The sequence below is a fragment of the Macaca thibetana genome, chromosome 2 (assembly GCF_024542745.1).
Source record: "Macaca thibetana thibetana isolate TM-01 chromosome 2, ASM2454274v1, whole genome shotgun sequence".
NCBI lineage: Eukaryota > Metazoa > Chordata > Mammalia > Primates > Cercopithecidae > Macaca > Macaca thibetana.
Window position 1 is genome coordinate 88,163,490 of NC_065579.1, and position 23,327 is coordinate 88,186,816.

The window sequence follows — 23,327 nt, forward strand, 5'->3', positions numbered from 1 at the left end:
CTTCCAACACTTCCTTGCCAGGTGTTAATACCAGGGACAGAGGGACAAAGGCAATGGTGGCTGCCCAGGGAACTGGATGGGGAGGCGTATGCCACAGGATGCCTTGATGCCAGCCTCACTTAAGGCCCCAGGCCTGGGGGCCCATCACTATGAAGCCCTCCTCTGCTCTGTCCTAGTCTCTGGGATGAGGGCCACAGCGGAGGTGGAGGCCCAGCCTGGAGTGAGAGGAGCCCTGAAACTGGAAGGACAATAAAGGTGGAAGATTGGGGTCACTGAAAGAGAATCCAGAAAATTCCACATCCACTGGAAGTTGTCCAGTAATGGGTTCCAATCCTGACTCCCACTTTCTCAGTGACCTTGAACTGAAGGACCCATAATCATGGTTTTAAAAAATTAATTCGTTTGTACTTAAAACATTTAGGAGGCCAGGTGCAGTGGCTCACGCCTGTAATCCCAGCACTTTGGGAGGCTGAGGTGGGTGGATCACCTGAGGTCAGGAATTAGAGACCAGCCTGACCAACATGGCAAACTCCTTCTCTACTAAAAATAAAAAATTAAAAAAAAAAAGCCAGGTGTGGCACACACCTATAGTCCCAGCTACTTGGGAGGCTGAGGCACAAGAATCGCTTGACCTAGGGTAGCAAAGGTGGCAGTTAGTGGAGATTGGGCCATTGCACGCCAGCCTGGGTGACAGAGCGAGACTCCATCTCAATAAAAGAAAGAAAGAGAGAAAGAGAGAAAAAGAGACAGAGAGAGAAAGGAAGAAAAAAATTGGGGGGAAAATTAAGAAAATCACATAACATCTTTTTTTTATTATTATTTATTTATTTTTTAGATGGAGTCTTGCTCCATTGCGCAGGCTGGAGTGCAATGGCATGATCTCGGCTCACCATAACCTCTACCTCCCAGGTTCAAGCGATTCTCCTGCCTCAGCCTCCCGAGTAGCTGGGACTACAGGCACACGCCACCATGCCCAGCTATTTTTTTTTTTTTTTGAGATGGAGTCTCACTATGTCACCAGGCTGGAGTACAGTGGCACGATCTCGGCTCACTGCAACCTCCACCTCCCGGGTTCAAGCGATTCTCCTGCCTCGACCTCCTGGGTAGCTGGGATTACAGGTGGTGTCACCACGCCCAGCTAATTTTTGTATTTTTAGTAGAGACAGTTTCACCATGTTGGCCAGGATGGTCTCGATCTCTTGACCTCGTGATCCACCTACCTTGGTCTCCCAAAGTGTTGGGATTACAGGTGTGAGCTACTGTGCCCTGCCAATCTTTGTATTTTTAGTAGAGACAGTTTCACTATGTTGGCCAGGCTGGTCTCAAACTCCTGACCTCGTGATCCACCCGCCTCGGCCTCCCAAAGTGCTGGGATTATAGGCATGAGCCACTGCACCTGGCCTTATAACATCTTTTATATATATATCCTTCTAGTGTTTTCACCATGTGTCTGCATGATATGATATCTCTCTAAGCCCCATATTCTAGTCTGAAGCATGGGGGTGATAAAACCTACTTATTAAGGAAAGTTTTGCTGGGCACCATGGCTCACACCTATGAATTCTGCAACTCAGAAGACTGAGGCAGAAGGATCGCTTGAAGCCAGGAGTTGGAGATCAGGCTGGACAACATAACTAGGCCCCATCTCTAAGTAAATAAGCAAGCCAGGCATGGTGGTACACACCTGTGGTCCTAGCTACTTGCAAGGCTGTGGTAGAAGGATTACTTGAGCACAGGAGTTTGAGGCTGCAGTGAGCCATAATGGTGCCACTGCACCCCAGCCTGGGTGACAGAACAAGACCCTGACTTAAAAAAGAAAGAAAAGGACAGTTTTGTAAATGAAACTGTCCTGGGGTAAAGTGGGTTGTCTCAGGAGGTAGTGAGCTGCCCCTCACCTAAAGGGCCAAAGAAGAGGCATGAGGGTTCTTGCCAAGGATGAGATAAGAGCATTGTGTGAAGTATTGAAACAATTCTCTTTTCTCTCTGCACAGTGAGGGAGATTGGAAAAATGACAGTTTAATCCAGAATTCACTTGGTTACAGCCTTCTTAAATAATTATATTCCCGTCCCTGCTGGATCATGGTTAAAGCAAAAGTCCTAAGTACAAACCTGTGTACTATTACAATATATAAGCTTCAGCTATGTTGTAAAAATGTGGGGATTTCTTTAAGTTCTGCTTCTCTCTTTAAAATCCTGATATTCTGGGCCGGGCGCGGTGGCTCAAGCCTGTAATCCCAGCACTTTGGGAGGCCGAGACGGGCGGATCACGAGGTCAGGAGATCAAGACCATCCTGGCTAACATGGTGAAACCCCGTCTCCACTAAAAAATACAAAAAACTAGCCGGGCGAGGTGGTGGGCGCCTGTAGTCCCAGCTACTTGGGAGGCTGAGGCAGGAGAATGGCGTAAACCCGGGACGCGGAGCTTGCAGTGAGCTGAGATCCGGCCACTGCACTCCAGTCTGGGCGACAGAGCAAGACTCCGTCTCAAAAAAAATAAAATAAAATAAAATAAAATAAAATCCTGATATTCTGCATCCTTCCCATGAGAGAAAAATACATTTTCACACTAAAATGAAATAAAGCTTGTATGAAGTTGTGCGACAGTGCGTTGAGTCTCTCAATTAGAAGTCCCTCAAACCTAGTATACTTGCTCCACGTGCTCCAAACAGAATAACATGCCTTTTGACAATTGAGTATTAATGACACTTTTAGTCAAGTGGAAACTGTAGACCCCTGTAGTGGATTGAATAGGGGCTCCCACAACAATTCGATGTTCACCTGTAACCTCAGAGTGTGACCCAGGGCCAGGTGCAGTGGCTCATGCCTGTAATCCCAGCACTTTGGGAGGCCAAGGCCAGGGGATGACTTGAGCCTAGGAGTTCAAAATCAGCCTGGGCAATATAGTGAGATGCCATCTCTACTTAAAAAAAAAAAAAAATTAGTTAGGCATGGTGGTGGCATGCCTGTAGTCCCAGCTACTTGAGAGGCTGAGGTAGGAGGATAACTTGAGCATAGGAGCTAGTTTACAGTGAGCTATGATTGCACCACACGGAACTCTAGCCTGGGTGACAGAGCAAGACCCTGTCTAAAAAATAAATAAATAAATAAATAGATAAATAAATAAATAAAGTGTGACCTTATTTGGAAATAGGGCTTTTGCAGATACAACTAGTTAAGATAAGGTACAGTCAGGCTAGGTGGCTCATGCCTATAATCCCAGCGATTTGGGAGGATGAGATGGGCAGATTGCTTGAGCTCAGGAGTTTGAGGCCAGCCTGGGCAACATGGTAAAGCCCCATCTCTACAAAAAAAAAAAAAAAAAAAAAACAAGGCCAGGCTTGGTGGCTCACGCCTGTAATCCCAGCACTTTGGGAGGCCCAGGCAGGTGGATCATCTGAGGTCAGGAGTTCAAGACCAGCCTGGCCAAGATGGAGAAACCCCGTCTCTACTAAAAATAACAAAAAATTCGCTGGGCTTGGTGGCGGATGCCTATAATTCCAGCTACTCTGGAGGCTGAGGCAGGAGAATCGTTTGAATCCAGGAAGTAGAGGTTGCAGTGAGCCAAGATCGCGCCATTGCACTCCAGTCTAGGCGACAAGAGCAAAACTCAGCCTCAATAAATAAATAAATACATAGGCCGGGCGCGGTGGCTCAAGCCTGTAATCCCAGCACTTTGGGAGGCCGAGACGGGCGGATCACGAGGTCAGGAGATCAAGACCATCCTGGCTAACACGGTGAAACCCCATCTCTACTAAAAAATACAAAAAAAAACTAGCCGGGCGAGGTGGCGGGCGCCTGTAGTCCCAGCTACTCGGGAGGCTGAGGCAGGAGAATGGCGTAAACCCGGGAGGCGGAGCTTGCAGTGAGCTGAGATCCGGCCACTGCACTCCAGCCTGGGCGACAGAGCCAGACTCCCTCTCAAAATAAATAAATAAATAAATAAATAAATAAATACATAGCCGGGTATGGAAGTTTGCGCCTGTAGTGCCAGCTACTAGGAAGGCTAAGGTGGGAGAATTGCTTGAACCTGGGAGGCAAAGGTTGCAGTGAACCCAGATTGTGCCACTGCACTCTACCTCTGTGACAGAGTGAGATCCTGTCTCAAAAAATAAAATAAAATAAAATAAAATATAGGCCGGGTATGGTGGCTCATGCCTGTAATCCTAGCACTTTGGAAGGCCAAGGCAGGAAGATCCCATGAACTCAGAAGTTGGAGACCAGCCTGGGCAACATAGGGAGACCCTGTCTTATATAGAAAGAAAAAAATAAAAATAAAAAATAAATTAAGATGAGGTTATACTGGATTATGGTATGCCCTAAATCCAATCACTTATATGTTTATAAGAAGAGGACAGACCCACAGGGGAAAAGGCCACACGAAAGACACAGAGATAGGAGTGAGGAGTAAGGGAACTACAAGGTAAGGAACACCAAGAATTGTTGGGAGCCACCAGCAGATGGAAAAGGCAAGGAAGAATTCTTCCCTAGAGTCTTCCAAAGGAGCTTGACCCTACCAACACCTTGATTTTGGACTTCTGGCCTCTAGCACTGTGAGAGAATAAGTTTCTGTTGTTTTAAGCCCCCAGTTTGTGGTACTTTGTTACAGCAGCCCTAAGAAACAAATACAAGCTGTTAGAAATATTTTGGGGTAAACCGGGTGTGGTGGCTCACACCTGTAATCCCAGCACTCTGGGAGGCCAAAGTGGGTGGATCACCTGAGGACAGGAGTTGGAGACCAGCCTGGCCAACATGGCGAAACCCCGTCTCTACTAAAAGTACACAAATTAGCTGGGCATGGTGGTGGGTGCCTGTAATCCCAGCTACTGGGGAGGCTGAGGCAGGAGAATTACTTGAACCCGGGAGGCAGAGGTAGCAGTGAGCCAAGATCAGCCACTGTACTGCAGCCTGGGTGGCAGAACAAGACTCCATCTCAAAAAATATAGGCCAGGTGTGGTGGCTCACACCTGTAATCCCAGCACTTTGGGAGGCTGAGGTGGGCGGATCACGAGGTCAGGAGATCAAGACCATCCTGGCTAACATGGTGAAACCCCATCTCTACTAAAAATACAAAAAATTAGCCAGGCATGGTGGCACACGCCTGTAGTCCCAGCTACTCAGGAGGCTGAGGCAGGAGAATGGTGTGAACTCGGGAGGCGGAGCTTGCCGTGAGCCGAGACTGTGTCACTGCACTCCAGTCTGGATGACAGAGTGAGACTCTGTCTCAAAAAAAAAGTATATTTTTTTGGTGGAGTAGTATTTTTACTATCATTTCTTATGATCATGTTTCTCCTTCCTTAGATTCTTTCTGGGCCCTTTGGTCCTACCCTATCCACCTGATGGAAGCCCACACCATGAGGGTATTTCTAGGACTCATTCTATTTAAAAGAAACTGATAAATTACTGTATCAGTCTGTTTTCACACTGCTGATAAATACATACCTGAGACTGGGTAATTTATACAGGAAAAATAGTTTAATGGACTTACAGTTCCACATGGCTTGGGAGGCCTCACGATCATGACAGAGGGCAAGGAGAAGCAAGTTATGTTTTACATGAATGGCGGCAGGCAAAGTGAGAGAGCTTGTGCAGGAAAACTTTACCTTATAGAGCCATCAAATCTCATGAGACCCACCCATTATCACGAGAACAGCACAGGAAAGACCTGCCCCCATGATTCAATCACTTCCAGCCAGGTCCCTCCCACGACACATGGGAATTCAAGATAAGGTATAAGATTCAGGACACTGCCAAACTATATCAATTACCAAAAAAAGAATGAGAAAGATCTATGTGAACAGGCATGGTAAAATCCTCAAGACCTGCCAAAATGTTACCAAAAAACAAGTTTAGAGTAGAATTTTACATATGTGGGAAAAGTACACACACTCACATATGTATACACACCTACATTCACATATATACATATAGTATAGGTAGGAACATAAATGCACATAAAAGAAAGATCTGGGCAGGCGCAGTAGCTCACACCTTTAATCCCAGCACTTTGGGAGGCTGAGGCAGGCGGATTGCTTGGGCTAAGGAGTTTGAGACCAGCCTGGGCAACATGGCAAAACCCCATCTTTATTAAAAATACAAAAATTAGCTAGGCATGGTGGTGAGCACATATACTTGGATTGCTTAAGCCCAGGAGGTAGAGGTTGCAGTGAGCTGAGATTGCGCCACTGCACTCTAGCATAGGTGACAGAGTGAGAACCTGTTCAAAAAAAAAAAAGAGAGAAAGAAAGAAAGAAAGAAAGAAAGAAAGAAAGAAAGAAAGAAAGAAAGAAAGAAAGAAAGAAAGACTGATTAGGAAAGATACATACCTAACTGCAAATGATAGTTATCTCTGAGGATGGTACCAGGATCCCAACAGAATGAATTTCATATTTTATTCAATGTAATTCTAGAGTATATTACATTTGCAATAAAAGGTTTAAATATATTTTAAATTTTATTATTTTATTTTCTTTATTAATATTACTATTTTTGAGACAGAGTCTCAGTTCCATCACCCAAGTTGGAGTGTAGTAGCATGATCTTGGTTTACTGCAGCCTCAAGTTCTATGGTTTAGGGAATCCTCCACCACACCTGGCTAATCTTTGTGTATTTTTAGTAGAGACGTGGTTTCACCATGTTGCCCAGGCTGGTCCTAAACTCCTGGGCTCAAGCAAACCTCTAGTCTTGGCCTCCCAAAGTGCTGGGATTACAGGCATGAGCCACTGAGCCCAGCCTTAATATATATTTTTAAAGCCTTAAAACCAGTGATATAGCACATTTATCAAACATTATACTCTAGCCCCAGACAAATTAGCTGCCTTTGAAAGGAAAATAGTGGGCCAGGTGCAGTGGCTCACATCTATAATCCTAGCACTTTGGGAGGTAGAGGCTGGTGGATCACCTGAGGTCAGGAGTTCAAGACCAGCCTGGCCAACATAGTGAAACCCATCTCTACTAAAAATACAAAGATTAGCCAGGTGTGGCGGCAGGCACTTGTAATCTCAGCTACTCTGGAGGCTGAGGCAGAAGAATCACTTGAGCCCAGAGGAGGCAGAGGTTTCAATGAGTCAAGATTGTGCCGTTGCACTCCAGCCTAGGCGACAAGTCTCAAAAAAAAAAAAAAAAAAAAAGGGAAAATAGTGTAGCAGTTAAGAACACGAAGTTTAGGCTGGGCGCGGTGGCTCAAGCCTGTAATCCTAGCACTTTGGGAGGCCGAGACGGGCGGATCACGAGGTCAGGAGATCGAGACCATCCTGGCTAACATGGTGAAACCCCGTCTCTACTAAAAATACAAAAAATTAGCCGGGCGAGGTGGCGGGCGCCTGTAGTCCCAGCTACACGGGAGGCTGAGGCAGGAGAATGGCGTAAACCCGGGAGGCGGAGCTTGCAGGAGCTGAGATCCGGCCACTGCACTCCAGCCCGGGCGACAGAGCGAGACTCCGTCTCAACAAAAAAAAAAAAAAAAAAAAAAAAAGAACACGAAGTTTAGATTCAAATCAAGGCTCTGCCCTCTACCTGCTTGTAACTTTGGACAAGTTATTAAGTTTCTCCGTGTCTTAGGTTCCTTATCTCTAAAATATAGACAATGATATTGGTAGAATCCATCTTATAGGCTATCGCAAGGATTAAATAAGTGAACATATATATAAATTGTTTAGGTAAATGTTGGACTATAGAAATGTTATTATTATACAGAAAAACATAAAGAAAAATAATGCCATCACTAGATATATTTATTATTAACATTTTGTTGTATGTATTCTTAATCTTGTTTGCTTTTTTTGTTTGGTTGGTTTGTTTTTTGTTTGTTTTTCTTGTTTTTGTTTTGTTTTGTTTTGTTTTGTTTCCGCTCTGTCATGCAGGCTGGAGTGCAGTGGTGTGATCTCGGCTCACTGCAACCTCTGCTTTCCGGGTTCACACCATTCTCCTGCCTCAGCCTCCTGAGTAGCTAGGATTACAGGTGCCCGCCACCACACCCAGCTAATTTTTTGTATTTTTTGTTTTTGTTTTTGTTTTGTTTTTGTTTTTGTTTTTGTGACAGAGTCTAGCTCTGTCGCCCAGGCTGGAGTGCAGGAGTGCAGTGGCACGATCTTGGCTCACTGCAAGCTCCGCCTCCCGGGTTCATGCCATTCTCCTGCCTCAGCCTCCTAAGTAGCTGGGACTAGAAGCGCCCGCCACCATGCCTGGCTAATTTTGTTTTTGTATTTTTAGTAGAGATGGGGTTTCACTGTGTTAGCTAGGATGGTCTCAATCTCCTGACCTCATGATCCGCCCACCTCGGCCTCCCAAAATGCTGGGATTACAGGCATGAGCCACCGCGCCCAGCCTATTTTTTGTAGTTTTAGTAGAGATGGGGTTTCACTATGTTGGCCAGGCTGGTCTCGAGCTCCTGACCTCGTGATCCGCCCGCCTTGGCTTCCTAAAGTGCTGGGATTACAGGCATGAGCCACTGCAACCGGCCTTGTTTGTTTGAGATAGGGTCTCACTCTGTCATCCTTTCTGGAGTGCAGTGGCACAATCAAAGCTCACTGCACCCTCAATTTTCCAGGCTAAAGCGATCCTCTCTCCCCAGCCCCCTGAGTAGCTGGGACTACAGGTGTATGCCACCATGTCCGGCTAACTTTTAAAAAATTTTTAATAGAGATGAAGTCTCACTATGTTGCCCAGGTCTCAAGCTCCTGAGCTCAAGCAATCCTCCTGCCTTGGCCTCCCAAAGTGCTGGTATTACAGGCATGAGCCACTGTGCCTGGCAATTCCAATTTTTTTTTTTTAACCTATGCTTTTATACCTTCTGCTTAACAAAAATGAGATATTGTAACCCTTTTTCTCCTCCACTTAACTGTATGTGGGGAACATTTTCCTACAGCATAAACTCTTCTTGTCTATTATTTGTAAACATTGCATAGCATCTCACTGTATGGATGTTTGATTCAACAAGCCCTCTACTCATGAACATTGAATTCCCTCCTAATTTTTTTGTTTGTTATTATAAATAGTGCTGTGATGAACAAATGTTGGAGGGAAAAATGGCCACATTATTTTGTACCTCCTCCAATCAAGAAGTAGCATCTATTTCTCCAACCCTGAATGGGCTTGATCATGTGACTTGCTTTGCCCAGTGTGGACGTTGGTAAATGTGTTGCAAGCAGAAGCTTGAAAAAAGTGTTTATGACCAGGCACGTTGGCTCACGCCTGTAATCCCAGCACTTTAGGAGGCCAAGGCGGGCGGATCACCTGAGGTCAGGAGTTCGAGGCCAGCCTGGCCAACACGGACAAACTGTCTCTACTAAAAATACAAAATTAGGCATGGTAGCACATGCCTGTAATCCCAGCTACTCGGGAGGCTGAGGCAGGAGAATCGCTTGAACCCAGGACGTGGAGGTTGCAGTGAGCCAAGATCGCACCATTGCACCCCAGCCTGGACAACAAGAGAGAAACTCTGTCTCAAAAAGAAAGTGTTTATGTACTGGGGCTTGCCCCTTCTTTGTTGCTGAGAATCCTAAGGCCACCATATGAAGAAGCCTGGGCAAGTCTACTGGAAGAGAAGATAATACACAGAGACACTGTTCAGACATCCCAGCTGAAGCCCCAAAATGGAAATGAAGCCATACTAGACCGTGCTAAACCATCCAGCTCCTGCTGAGCTGGCCAATCCCAAAGCATCACAGAACATGAGAAATAATCAATATTTGTTATTTTAATCCAGTTTGAGATGATTTGTTACACAACAAAAGCTAATTGATATAAATATCCCGTGGATAATGATTATTTCCTGGAACAATTTCCTAGAAGTACATTTTCTGGGTCAAAGAGTGTGTACACTTTTATGCCTTTTGGTTCATATTGCCCAAAAGGTTGTATCAACTTCTAAGCTACCAGCAATGTATGAGTGTTCACATCTTCCATCTTTATCTACACTGACATTGATGTTTCTTTTGTTTTTGAGATGGAATGTTGCTCTATCACCCAGGCTGCAGTGCAGTGGCACCATCTTAGCTCAGTGCAACCTCCATCTCCCAGATTCAAGCAATTCTCCTGCCTCAGCCTCCGGGATAGCTGGGATTACAGGCACCCACCACCACGCCCGGTTAATTTTTGTATTTTTAGTAGAGACTGGGTTTCACCATGTTGGCCAGGCTGGTCTCGAACTCCTGACCTCAAGTGATCCGCTCAGCTTAGCCTCCCAAAGTGCTGGGATTACAGGTATGAGCCGCCACACCAGGCCTCGTTGATGTTTCTTGTAATCTTCATGACTATATTGTGTTTGAAATTTAACACAAGCCATTGTCCATTCCCTCTCAATTCACAATCAATTTAGACCAAAAATGAGATTATCCATGTAGGAAAAAAGACCAAAAAAGATTATTCAGTAGGAAAAAAAGATCAAAAAAAGATTATCCATGTAGGAAAGGAAGAGTAGAAGAGAGAGAAAATAGGAGAATAAGAGAGAAACAGAGTCAAAGATGATAAATACAGAGAAAGAAAATAGAAATATAAAATAGAGCAGCTTCCAAGACTCTTATACATAGGGTATTTAACATGTAGTCAGAAATAGTTATGGGGGGCTGGGCGTGGTGGCTCAGGCCTACAGCACTTTGGGAGGCCAAGGCAGGAGGATTACTTGAGCTCAGGAGTTTGAGACCAACCTGGGCAACATAGTGAGACCTCATCTGTATGGAAAAAAAAAAAAAAAGGCCAGGTGTGATGGCATGCACCTGTAGTCCCAGCTACTTGGGAGGCTGAGGTGGGAGAATCGCTTGAGCATAGGAGGTTGAGGCTGCAGGGAGCTCTGATAATGCCAGCCTGGGTGATAGAGCAGACCCTGTCTCTAAAAATTTGAAGGAAGGAAAGAAGGAAGGGAGGGAGGGAGGGATGGAGGGAGGGAGAGGAGGGATGGTTATGGGTCTAAAAATAATTTGGGCTATGAAAGAGACTTGAAAAGAAAGTGTCCATTTAGGCCAAGCCTAGTGCATCTGAGAGCACTGTAAAAATAGGTAACAGGCTCTATAATATGTGGTTGCATTTAATTCTCACAGCAACTCTCTGAGACAGGGGTGATTGTTCCCATTTTATAGATGAGAAAAATTAACAGTCAGAGCTTTCAAATAACTTGATAAAGATGATACAGCTGATAAAGAATTGAACCCAGATTTGAGCCCAAGTCTGCCTGTCTTGGAAATTTATGTATTTCCACTAGAAGGGATGTAGCAAAACAATAGTAACTAATGCAGGGAGGAAGTGTAGCCTCCTTTTGATTCATATTGCTAAACTGCTCTCCAGAAAGGAACCATATTCCCTGGGTTTGAATCCCAGCTCTGCCACTTACAAGCATATAACTCTTAGTGTTTCTATGCCTCAGTTTCCTCATCTGTAGAATAGCTTCATAAGTGTCATGAGTGCATAAGATGTAAACCACTTAGCGTAGTGGCTGCCACATAGTAAAGTACTGTCTAAACTTGCTGTTGCAGTGACCCTGGGAATATTTCTAATGATCCTGTTGCCAGGTGGCCCATATGCAGTAGCTTTCCTTATGCAGTCATGCACCACATAACAACCTTTATGTCAATGATGGACTGCATGTATAATAACAGTGGTCGCATAAGATTATGATGTTGTAAGCCAGGCACAGTGGCTCACATCTGTAATCCCAGCACTTTGGGAGGCCAAGGCGAGCAGATCACTTGAGGTCAGGTGTTCAAAACCAGCCTGGCCAACATGGTGAAATCCCGTCTCTACTAAAAATACAGAAATTAGCTGGGCATGGTGGTGCGTGCCTGTAGTCTCAGCTACTCGGGAGGCTGAGGCAGGAGAATCGCTTGAACCCAGGAGGTGGAGGGTGCAGTGAGCCAAAATCGCGCCACTGCACTCCAGCTTGGCAACAGAGCGAGACTCCGTCTGAAACACACACACACACACACACACACACACACACACACATTGAGTGCCCATTATGTGCCACGCACTGTCCCATATACTTTACAAGTACTATTTCATTTAATTCTCACAACTAGCTTTTGAAATAGGTATTAGTCTTTTTTTTTTCTTTTCTTTTCTTTTTTTTTTGTTTTTGAGACAGAGTTTTGCTCTTGTTGCCCAGATTGGAGTGCAGTGGCACAATCTCAGCTCACTGCAACCTCCACCTCCTGGGTTCAAGTGATTCTCCTGTCTCAGCCTCCGGAGTAGCTGGGATTACAGGCGTGTGCCACCACACTCGGCTAATTTTTTGTATTTTCGGTAGAGACAGGGTTTCATCATGTTGACCTGGCTGATCTTGACCTCCTGACCTCAAGTGATCCACCTGCCCTCAGGTGATCCACCCGCCTCAGCCTCCCAAAGTGCTGGGTTACAGGCATGAGCCACCGTGTGTGGCCCGAAGTAGGTATTCTCACTTCCATTTTACAAATGAGGAAACTGAGTCTGGATCCAAAATCTTTTATCCTTACTGTGACACTGTACTGTCTCCAGTTTGAGAACTATGCAATTTTGGGATGAAAAATGCCAACAAAAGCAATGCAACACTTCTCAGCCTGCTTCATTCATCATCTACTCTTTCTTAGCTGCAAGAACATTCTGCGTTAGATCCACTGCAGCAAGTTGTCTGAGAACTGAGGTGAGCATCAATAAATGGATTATGGGCCAGGCATGGTGACTCATGCCTGTAATCTCAGCACATTGGGAGGCCGAGGTGGGAGGATTGCTTAAGGCCTGGAGTTCAAGACCAGCCTGGGCAAGATGGGCAAGACCACCCTGTTTCTACAAAAAAAATTTTAAAAATTAGCCAGGCACAGTGGCACCTGTCTGTAGTCCCAGCTACTAGGAGGCTCAGGTGGGAGGATTGCTTGAGCCCAGGAATTTGAGGCTGCAGTGAGTTATAATCATGCCACTGCACTCCAGCCTGAGCCACAAAGTGAGACACCCTTCTCTTATTTTATTTATTTTTTTGAGACCAAGTTTCATTCTTGCCCAGGCTGGAGTACAGAGGCACGATCTCAGCTCACAGCAACCTCCACCCCCCTAGGTTCAAGCGATTCTCCTGTCTCAGCCTCCCAAGTAGCTGGGATTACAGGTGCCCACCACCATGCCTGGCTAATTTTTGTATTTTTAGTAGAGATGGGTTTTCACCATGTTAGCTAGGCTGGTCTTGAACTCCTGACCTCGTGATCCGCCCGCCTCGGCCTCCCCAAGTGCTGGAATTACAGGCATGAGCCACTGCGCCCGGTTGACACCCTTCTTGAGAGAAAGATGAGAAAGAAAGAGAGAGAGAGAGAGAAGGAAGGAAGGAAGGAAGGAAGGAAGGAAGGAAGGAAGGAAGGAAGGAAGGAAGGAAGGAAAGAGAGAGAAAGAGAGAGAAAGAAAGAAAGGAAAAGGGAGAGAGAGAGAGGGAGGGAGGAAGGAAGGAAGGAAATGGATTATGTGTTTGCTACCCATTCAAGCCTTCTCAGGTCAAATTCTTGTACTCCGTCAGTGGGGGTGGGGTTGGAGGATGGGGAGAAGAAGATGAAGCGCACTCTCTTTTCCTTTTTTTTTTTTTTTTTTTTTTGAATTGTAAAACACTAGGCACTTTTCAGTGCAGCAGACTGCAATAACACCAGGCCTGATTAAGGAATGACAATATGGAAGGCAGATGGCAGATGCATGGGTGCCACACTATTGCTTTTCAGTTAAATATTGCTTGGTGTTAGTTTTTTTCTCCTTGTAAATCTCCCAAATAAAACGGTTTGCTTTCCCCAAGTTAGAAGTGTTAGCACGTCTTTTCTTTAAATATCTGTGCATGGCTGTTTTTTTCCCTGCCAATTTGTCACCATCTGTAACCCTCCCTTTATGAGATGATCTGATGACAGCAGTTATCTTGGAGAGTAGAAGTGTGGTCTTGAAGCACCGTGGAAGAGTGGAGTCAGTGTGGGCTGTGTGTGTGGAGTGTATGCTCCCCCTGCACTTGGTGTGTGTACGTACAGAAACACAGTGTGCGTGTGTGTTGGCTCTGGGTGTGTTGTGCGTGTGTACACTGTGTGTGAGTATGCAGAGTATGTACATTCTGTGGGCATTTCATGTGTGTGTGTGGACTGTGTGCTGGGCATCGTGACTGCCCGTGTCCTTGGCGTCTATGTGCTCTCTGCACATAGGTAGGTACCAAAGGTAGGTACCACGTGCACACCCTGAATGTGGGTGAACTGCCTGTGTGCTCTGTATTTGCCAGCTGAAGAGGGGCTGTGTGGACTACTGGGGGAAGACGTTCCTCAGGAGGGCATAATTTCTCTAAAGTGCTTAAAGGGGACGGAGAGAGCCTGAAATTTGGGGCAAGTAGGCCAAGGAATATTAGCAACCTCTGGGACTGGTTGCATTTCATTACTTTTCCTAGGAAAGTAAATTATGAGTGGCTTGAAGGAGGGTGCTGCTGAGATGGGGGGCGGACCATGAAGCGTGGAGGGGTCTCCGGTGTTGCCGGAGGGCACTGGAGCCTGCGGAGAGCCTCGGCGCGCTCCTCCCTCTCCCCCACGCTCCCCCCACCCCAGGCGGGGCGCCGCGTGGGGCGGGGGACTCCGGCGGGCGGGGGCGGCCGCGGCCCGAGCGGGGGTGCTGCGCAGCGGCCGGCAGTGATGGCTGGTGGCGGCGGGGCCGGGCAGGGGACTGGGGCTGCGGCCTGGGAGAGGGCCAGCTGCCGGGAGCCCTGAATCACCGCCTGGCCCGACTCCACCATGAACGTCGCGCTGCAGGAGCTGGGAGCTGGCAACAACGTGAGTGGGGGCCCCCGGGCTCCAGGGGAGGGAACCGGGTGGAGGGGGACGAGGCAGAGGGGTCGGCAGCAGAGGGGCAGGCCATGCCTGGCTCGCGGATGTAGGGCTGTGTCCCGGGCCTGGTGGAGCTGTGATAGAGAGACCCCAGGCCCGAGAGCGTGGCAGGTGGGAAGAGAAGGGCCCTCTTAGCAGGGGGGAGGGGTCCGCGAGGCAGGGGGCACTGGGGCAGGGTCGTGGGCAAAAAGCCCTCTCTGCCTGACCTCGGTTGGCAACCCCGACTGTCTGGCAGATGGTGGAGTACAAACGGGCCACGCTTCGGGATGAAGACGCAACGGAGACCCCCGTAGAGGGCGGGGCCTCCCCGGACGCCATGGAGGTGGGCAAGGGGGCTTCCCCTTTCTCACCAGGCCCCAGCCCTGGCATGACGCCTAGCACACCCAGGAGCTCTGGGCTGTTCTGGAGGGTCACCTGCCCCCACCTCCGCTCCATCTCTGGCCTCTGCTCTAGGACTATGGTGAGGCGATGCTAAGCCATGACGTTGCACAAAACAGACTCAGGGCTCAACTCACCAGCTGGCCTCATTGCCCCCGGGCCCAAAGTTAACCCTGTGGCTCTGAAAACTGCCTGTGGCTTCACCCTCTGGTGATCTTGGACCCCTGCCCTGCAGCTCAGTTGCTCTTTGTCCCCCTGTGTTCCCCAGGTGGGATTCCAGAAGGGGACAAGACAGCTGTTAGGCTCACGCACGCAGCTGGAGCTGGTCTTGGCAGGTGTCTCTCTACTGCTGGCTGCACTGCTTCTGGGCTGCCTTGTGGCCCTGGGGGTCCAGTACCACAGAGGTAGGTGGGCCCACACTCTTCATCAGCATTCATAACTAGGGGTTCTGGAGGCCAAAGGGCCTCTAAGATTTTCACTCGAGGGGGCCAAGCCTTCCCTAAAAAAAAGCCCTGGCTTTGCTTTCTCTTCTCAACCTTCCTGCTGTCATGGCCCTTGCAAAGAGTTTGCCTCTTCCAGACAGACAGACTGACAGTCTCCTACCCTCCCGCCGTGTCCCCTACCACAGACCCATCCCACAGCACCTGCCTTACAGAGGCCTGCATTCGAGTGGCTGGAAAAATCCTGGAGTCCCTGGACCGAGGGGTGAGCCCCTGTGAGGACTTTTACCAGTTCTCCTGTGGGGGCTGGATTCGGAGGAACCCCCTGCCCGATGGGCGTTCTCGTTGGAACACCTTCAACAGCCTCTGGGACCAAAACCAGGCCATACTGAAGCACCTGCTTGGTGAGTGGGGCTGTTAGGGAGGCCTTGGGCCACCTATGTGCTTTATGCCTAGCACAGGGCCTGGCACTTAGCAGATAGTCAATGTCCATGAATGAGGAAGTGGATGGCTCTGTGAACACTCCAGAGGGTTGGGAGGCAGAGAGCAGGGACTCTTGAGAAGTGGGGATGGGTTTGACGGGGGCAGAACTCTGGGTATAATGGAGGACCGCTTCTCTGCACCCTGTTTGGAGCACTGTTGTGGTGTGGTAGACACCAGGGAGCCTGTACTGCTTAGATATACTTGAGTCTCCATGGACAGGGAGAGGAAGCCACGGCTTGCTGTTTCAGACACTCTTCCTGGGTCTGCGTTAGGAGGACTGCTCATTGACAAGGCAAGGAGAGGAACCGAGCGAGCAAGGGCCAGGGACTCCCTCTCAGCAGTTAACGTAATTGCCACCTGGATCCTATGTTCTGCCCCACAGAAAACACCACCTTCAACTCTAGCAGTGAAGCTGAGCGGAAGACACAGCGCTTCTACCTATCTTGCCTACAGGTGGAGCGCATTGAGGAGCTGGGAGCCCAGCCACTGAGAGACCTCATTGACAAGGTGGGGCCACTGAGCCGGCTGAGGGCAGGGGAGCAGGAGGGGCCTTGAGAGAGGAGATGGCCCAGGAACACTTTGGGAGCTCCTGTGCTAATTATTCCACTTATGGTTTCTACACAGATTGGTGGTTGGAACATTACAGGGCCCTGGGACCAGGATAACTTTATGGAGGTGTTGAAGGCAGTAGCAGGGACCTACAGGGCCACCCCATTCTTCACCGTCTACATCAGTGCCGACTCTAAGAGTTCCAACAGCAATGTTATCCAGGTGATGAGCTGGGAAAGGGTGAGGAGAGACTTAGGGACCCTTTGCTGAGCCCAGACTTCCCTCTCGTGTGACAGGCAGGCTGGGCTGACCCCCGGCTCCCACCCCAACCCCTGCTGGGGAATTCAGGTTCCCATGGTGGGGAAAGCGAGGGGCTCACCTCCTTTCCTTGCCGTTGCAGGTGGACCAGTCTGGGCTCTTTCTGCCCTCTCGGGATTACTACTTAAACAGAACTGCCAATGAGAAAGTAAGGAACATCTTCCGAACCCCCATCCCTACCCCTTGCTGAGCTGGGCTGATCCCTGTTGACTTTTCCCTTTGCCAATGGTCAGAGCAGGGAAGGTGAGCCTATCCTGTCACCTAGTGAACCAACTGCCCCTCCTTTCTTCCTTCTTTTCTTCCTCCCTCCCTCCCTTTCTTCCCCTTTTCCTTACTTACTTTCTCTTGTTCTTCTAGTAGGTTTCATAGACACCTACTGTGTGCCAGGCCCAGTGGGGGAATTCTGAGATATAAGTTTCCAAGCCATTGTCACAGGAAGCATTCAGTGTCAATGGGTTCCTGGACCTAGATAGCTGAGAACAAAGCTCACAAGAGGGTCCTGAGGATTCAGGAGAGACTTAGGGAGCCAGTGAAGTCTTCCTAAAGAGATTGCATTTGATCCAGGCCCTGTAGAATACATGGGAATGCATGAGGGCATGCTGGGTAGAAAGAAGTTTAGGCCAGGTGCGGTGACTGACATCTGTAGTCCCGGCACTGTGGGAGGCCAAGGTGGGTGGATCACCTGAGGTCAGGAGTTGGAGACCAGCCTGACCAACAAGGTGAAACCCTGTCTCTACTAAATATACAAAAATTAGCCAGTCATGGTAGCAGGCACCTGTAGTCCCAGCTACTCAGGAGGCTGAGGCAGGAGAATTGCCTGAACCCAGGAGGCGGAGGTTGCAGTGAGCTGAGATCGCGCCACTGCACTCCAGCCTGGGTGACAGAGCGAGACTCCAACTAAAAAAAAAAAAGAAAAGAAAAGAAAGAAAGAACAGTTTGCCGGGTGCAGTGGCTCACACCTGTAATCCCAGCACTTTGGGAGGCCGAGGCAGGTGGATCATGAGGTCAGGAGTTCGAGACCAGCCTGGCCAAGATGGTGAAATCCTGTCTCTACTAAAAATACAAAAATTAGCTGGCCATGGTGGCACACGCCTGTAGTCCAGCTACTTGGGAGGCTGAGGCAGGAGAATCGCTTGAACTCGGGAGTGGGAGGTTGCAGTGAGCCGAGATCATGCCATTGCACTCCAGCCTGAGTGGCAAGAGCAAAACTCCATCTAAAAAAAAAGAAAGAAAGAACACTTTAAACAAAAGTGTTGATGAGGCCGAGCACAGTGGCTCACACCTGTAATCCCCGCACTTTGGGAGGCTGTGCGGATCACTTGAGGTTAGGAGTTCGAGACCAGGCTAGCCTACAGGGTGAAAACCCGTCTCTACTGAAAATACAAAAATTAGCCAGGCATGGTGGCAGGCACCTGTAATCTCAGCTACTTGGGAGGCTGAGGCAAAGAGAATCGCTTGAATCCAGGAAGCAAAGGTTGCAGTGAGCCAAGATGGCGCCACTGCGTTCCAGCCTGGGCAACAGAGCAAGGCTCTGTCTCACACACACACACAAAAAAAAAAGTGTTGAAGAGGGAAAGGCTAGGCGTGTTTGGACCATGGCGAGGGGTCCACTATGGTAAAGTACAGAACTCAAGGCAGATGAGAGGCTGGAGAGGTGGGCAGGAATGGGTTATGGAGGGGACCTTGAATAGCACACTACGGAGTTTATTCTGTAGCTCCTGGAGAGCCACTGCATGCTCCAAAGTAGGGAGGCAGCGCAGTGCTTTGGGAAGTCAGTTTGTTTGGGGTGTGAAAAGTAGATGTGAGAAAGAAAGCCTGGAGATGAATTAAGAGTGTCTGTGGTACTCTGTGCTCTGAGTCAGGAAGGTCCCAAATGAAAGAGGTGGCAGAAGGAATGGTAAGAAGAGGAGGATGTAAGAGATATCATCAAGTCAGAATCATGAGTTCTTGGTGCCTGGATGTTAGAGGAAGGAAGAGGTGAAGATGGCTGAAGCTGTTCACTTTCATGATGGTGGAATGGAGGGGTGCCTTGGGAATTAGGGGTATCTGTAGGAAGAACCAGCTTAGGGTACATTGAGAAAGAGGAGACAGTGCAATGTCACAGGAATAGGAGAGACTTTGGAGCCAGACCTGCATTTCAGTCTCAGCTCTGCTGCTTGGTGCAAGTTAATTAATCTCTCTGATGCTATTCCCTCATCCGTAAACAGGGGATCATAGCATCAACCTTATGTGGTGTCGGGAGTAGGTTAGGGGTACAAACTTATGCTCCTGCATGTGGAAGATGCTCAGGGTGTGGGAGTTGCTCCTTTTAGACATGTGAGTTTGCTGGAACCTGAGCACCTTACATACAGAGAGGCCAGCAGGCAGCTGGGAAAGCCGTGCGGAGTCCTGAAGAGAGAATAACCCTGAAAGGACCCAGAGGCTTGAGAGGCATCTCCTTAGAAACCCAACCAGGCCACGCAGGGTGGCTGTAATCCAAACACTTTGGGAGGCCAAGGCGGCCTGATTACTTGAGGACAGGAGTTTGAGACCAGCTGGCCAACATGGTGAAACCCCATCTCTACTAAAAATACAAAAATTGGGCCAGGCGTGGTGGCTCTCGCCTGTAATCCCAGCACTTTGGGAGGCCAAGGCAGGTGGATCACTTGAGGTCAGGAGTTTGAAACCAGCCTGACCAATATGGTGAAACCCCATCTCTAATAAAAATACAAAAATTAGCCCGATGTGGTGGCGGGTGCCTATAATCCCAGCTACTTGGAAGGCTGAGGCAGGAGAATCGCTTGAACCCGGGAGGTGGAAGTTACAGTGAGCTGAGATGGCGCCACTGCACTCTAGCCTGGACAACAGAGCAAGACTGTGTCTCAAAAAAAAAGGAAGAAAAAAAAGAAACCTAAACAAAGGCTTTGAAGAGGTGAGACAGGAGGAGAACAGAGAAAGGACAGAAGGAGATCCTTGTATTTTAAGGGCAGTGGGAGAAAAATAGTAAAAGAGATTGCTGTGGAGTAGGACAATCATTTATCCTTCTGTCATTCATTCAGAAACATCTGCTGACCATCACTTGGCCAGACCCTCCTCTAGACATATGGTGAACAAGACACTTCTACTACCCTCTGAATGGGGAAGAAGGCATACAACAGTTTGCTACACAGTTGTCCTGTTTCCAGTTGTTGAGACTATTATAGAGAAGAAGCATAGGGTTCTGAGAGCAAGTGCGAATAGGAACCTGCCTAGTTCCAGGGTGCGGATAGGCTGCAATGAAGGGAGAGGGCTCTGCAAAGGCAATAGGTTATGCAAAGGCGCCAAGGTGGGAAGGCATATGGCCCACTGGCCATTCTCAGTGGGAGAGGGAGCAGGAGGGGCATGCAGGCCAAGGCCTTCTGGACAAGTCCATAGGCTCACGCTATGCAGGAGCATTGTGGGCCAAATTTAGGATTCATCCCAAAAGAAATGGAAGGGGAAACTTAAAAGTGGTGTGAACAGATGTGTGATTTTGACATCATCTGAGTAGGGGAGGAGATAATTTTTACGATTTGGGAGAGAACCACATCCTTCAACCCTTTGATAGGGGCAAGAGGAAAGACTTGGGTTTGACTGTCAGCATGTCACTGGTTGCCTTCAGGAAGCCTCCTGTGCTGGGATCTAGAGAAAGATGAAACGCAAAAGGTTGAGATAGGATGAAAACTAAGAGTAGGCTGGGTGCAGTGGCTCACGCCTGTGGCCCCAGCACTTTGGGAGGCCGAAGTGGGCAGATTACCTGAGGTCAGGAGTTCGAGACCAGCTTGGCCAACATGGCGAAACGCTGTCTCTACTAAAAATACAAAAATTAGCCAGGTGTGGTGGCCCACGCCTGTAATCCCAGCCACTGGGGAGGCTGAGGCAGGAGAATTGCTTGAACCCGGGAGGTGGAGGTTGCAGTGAGCTGCGATCACACACCTGCACTTCAGCCTGGGTGACAGAGGGAGATGCCATTTCAAACAAACAAACAACAACAACAACGACAAAAAACTAAGAGTAAAGCAGGGTTCAGGAGAGTCTCAAAAGTAAGCACTAAGCTGAAGGTGAGGAGGTAGAGAGAAGGGGTACGATGAGATCACTGGTTTAGCTAACCATCCCCCTCAGGAGCTGGGATGACTGGGATTGGTACTCAAACCTCTTCCTCTGATGCCAGCAGCAAGTAAGAGGAGAGGTGAGGGACAGGAGGAATTTGAAATACACAGAATGGATATTAAGGGATCTAAAACTTCTTAGTAAGTAGAAGAGGAGATGGCCTTTGGTGATTTGGGGAGCCCAGGTGGGCCTTCACATTGAGTGGAAAGTGATTTCTGGGAGGAGGATTAAGGGAATTGGCACAGAGCAGTGTTGAGTGTCTGTTTGCAGGTTTTCATCCTGTTATTCAACAGACATTTATTAAGCACCTACTATGTGGCAGACAGTTGCACTTGGGCCTGAAATTACAGTGGTGAACAAAGCAAACACAGCCCTGCCTTCATGGAGCCTCAGGGCCAGAAGGGGTGAGGCCGCATGAGTTTGTACTGGACCCGGGCAGGGCCAGGGCCGCCATGGCCCTGGGTTCATCGGGCCTGGGCCACATTCTCACTCTGCCATCCGCTAGTTTGTGATGGAAGTCAAGCCGTGTCATCTTCCTAAGTTTGTCCCCTGGGGTGTGAAATGGGACTCATCTTCACTTCATGAAGTTGCTGTGCAGGGAGGAAAAGATACACTGTATGGAAAGCCTCTAATAGAGAGTCTGATGCATGTCCACAGAAGTGGTCACTAAATGTTTCTTTTCCATGCTTTTCTCTCCCTTGGAGACCAGCGGGTAGTGGAGAAAGCAGCAAGCTTGATGCCTGGCAGGATGGGAGGTAATAGAGGCCTGAGGATACCATGGCCCAGATCCCCTGTGAGGTCCAGTCAGCTGTTCAGTGAAGGCACATGGTCACTGATGGGCTGGGACAACTAGCAGGGATCTAGGAAACAAGAAGGCAAAGCAGTATGGGAAGCAGGCCCATCTGCTGGACAGACACTTGCAGAGCATTTACTCTGTTCTAGTCCCTAGAGACAGTAATGAGTAAGCTGCTGTAACTTGGAACAATGCTCTGCTGGAACTCACCTTCTCCTTGGGGAAATAGATGACAAACAAGTACAGAAGTAAGTAAACAAGGCCAGGCACCGTGGCTGATGCCCGTAATCAGCACTTTGCAAGGCCAAGGCAGGCAGATCACCTGAGGTCAGGAGTTTGAGACCAGCCTGGCTAACATGGTGAAACCCCGTCTCTACTAAAAACACAAAAAATTAGCCAGGCGTGGTGGCGGGCACCTGTACTCCCAGCTACTCGGGAGGCTGCAGCAGGACAATTGCTTGAACCCGGGAGGTGGAGGTTGCAATAAGCTGAGATCGCACCACTGCACTCCAGCCTGGGCAACAGAATGAGACTTAATCTCAAAAAATAAAATAAAATAAAATAAAACAAAAGAAGTAAACAATACTTAGCCGATGGTGGTAAGCAGTGTGTCAGAAATGAAACAGGTCATCCAAGAAGGCTTCCAGAATCAAGCAGAAGAGATAGTGAGCAGAGGTGGTGGTAAGAATAGATCTTCTCAGCCTTGGGCAAGACTTGTTGCTGGGCTCTGAGGGTCATCTGGGCCTTGACAGGTGCTCACTGCCTATCTGGACTACATGGAGGAGCTGGGGATGCTGCTGGGTGGGCGGCCCACCTCCACGAGGGAGCAGATGCAGCAGGTGCTGGAGTTGGAGGTACAACTGGCCAACATCACAGTGCCCCAGGACCAGCGGCGCGATGAGGAGAAAATCTATCACAAGATGAGCATTTCGGAGCTGCAGGTGGGGCAGGCAGGGGACTGGAGACATCTGAGAGGGGCCAGCCCTGGAACACACCACCCAGCTTCCCTCCATGCCATCTCCCCAAGGCAGCCAGTCCTTTCCTCATTCCCTTGCATTTCTGTGCTTTCCAGTTGCACTGGGAAAAACATGGTGTCCATTTAGGGCCACCTCTGGTCCCTTTCTTGTTGCCTGGGGATGCATGGAGGGATTGTGTTAAAAATGTGTAACAGTTTCTATGAGATGTCCACAAAACAGTCAGAATAGGCTGGACATGGTAGCTGACACCTGTAATCCCAGCACTTTGGGAGGCCGAGATGGGTGGATCACCTGAGGTCAGGAGTTCAAGACCAGCCTGGCCAACATGGTGAAACTCCATCTCTACTAAAAATACAAAAATTAGCCAGACTTGGTGGCACATGCCTGTAATCCCAGCTACTCGGGAGGCTGAGGCAGGAGAATCACTTGAACCTGGGAGGCGGAGGTTGCAGTGAGCTGAGATCATGCCATTGTACTCCAGCTTGGGTGACAAGA

The 23,327-nt window shown here is 48.6% G+C and overlaps 1 protein-coding gene across 3 annotated transcripts in view; it reads left to right on the top strand.

The window, feature by feature from the left end:
• Positions 1-23,327, top strand: part of ECE2 (endothelin converting enzyme 2) — a 45,178-nt gene that overhangs the window by 13,601 nt on the left and 8,250 nt on the right. The window contains exons 1-8 of one of the 3 annotated variants that reach the window (XM_050780211.1): positions 14,540-14,733; positions 15,023-15,109; positions 15,434-15,569; positions 15,794-16,009; positions 16,471-16,595; positions 16,713-16,859; positions 17,038-17,103; positions 22,608-22,796. In XM_050780211.1, the coding sequence (XP_050636168.1) occupies positions 14,695-14,733; positions 15,023-15,109; positions 15,434-15,569; positions 15,794-16,009; positions 16,471-16,595; positions 16,713-16,859; positions 17,038-17,103; positions 22,608-22,796 (1,005 nt within the window). In that variant the 5' untranslated portion in view covers positions 14,540-14,694. Of the gene's footprint in view, positions 1-14,539; positions 14,734-15,022; positions 15,110-15,433; positions 15,570-15,793; positions 16,010-16,470; positions 16,596-16,712; positions 16,860-17,037; positions 17,104-22,607; positions 22,797-23,327 lie in introns of those variants that run through there. The other 2 variants (XM_050780214.1, XM_050780212.1) reach the window with 2 other exon arrangements.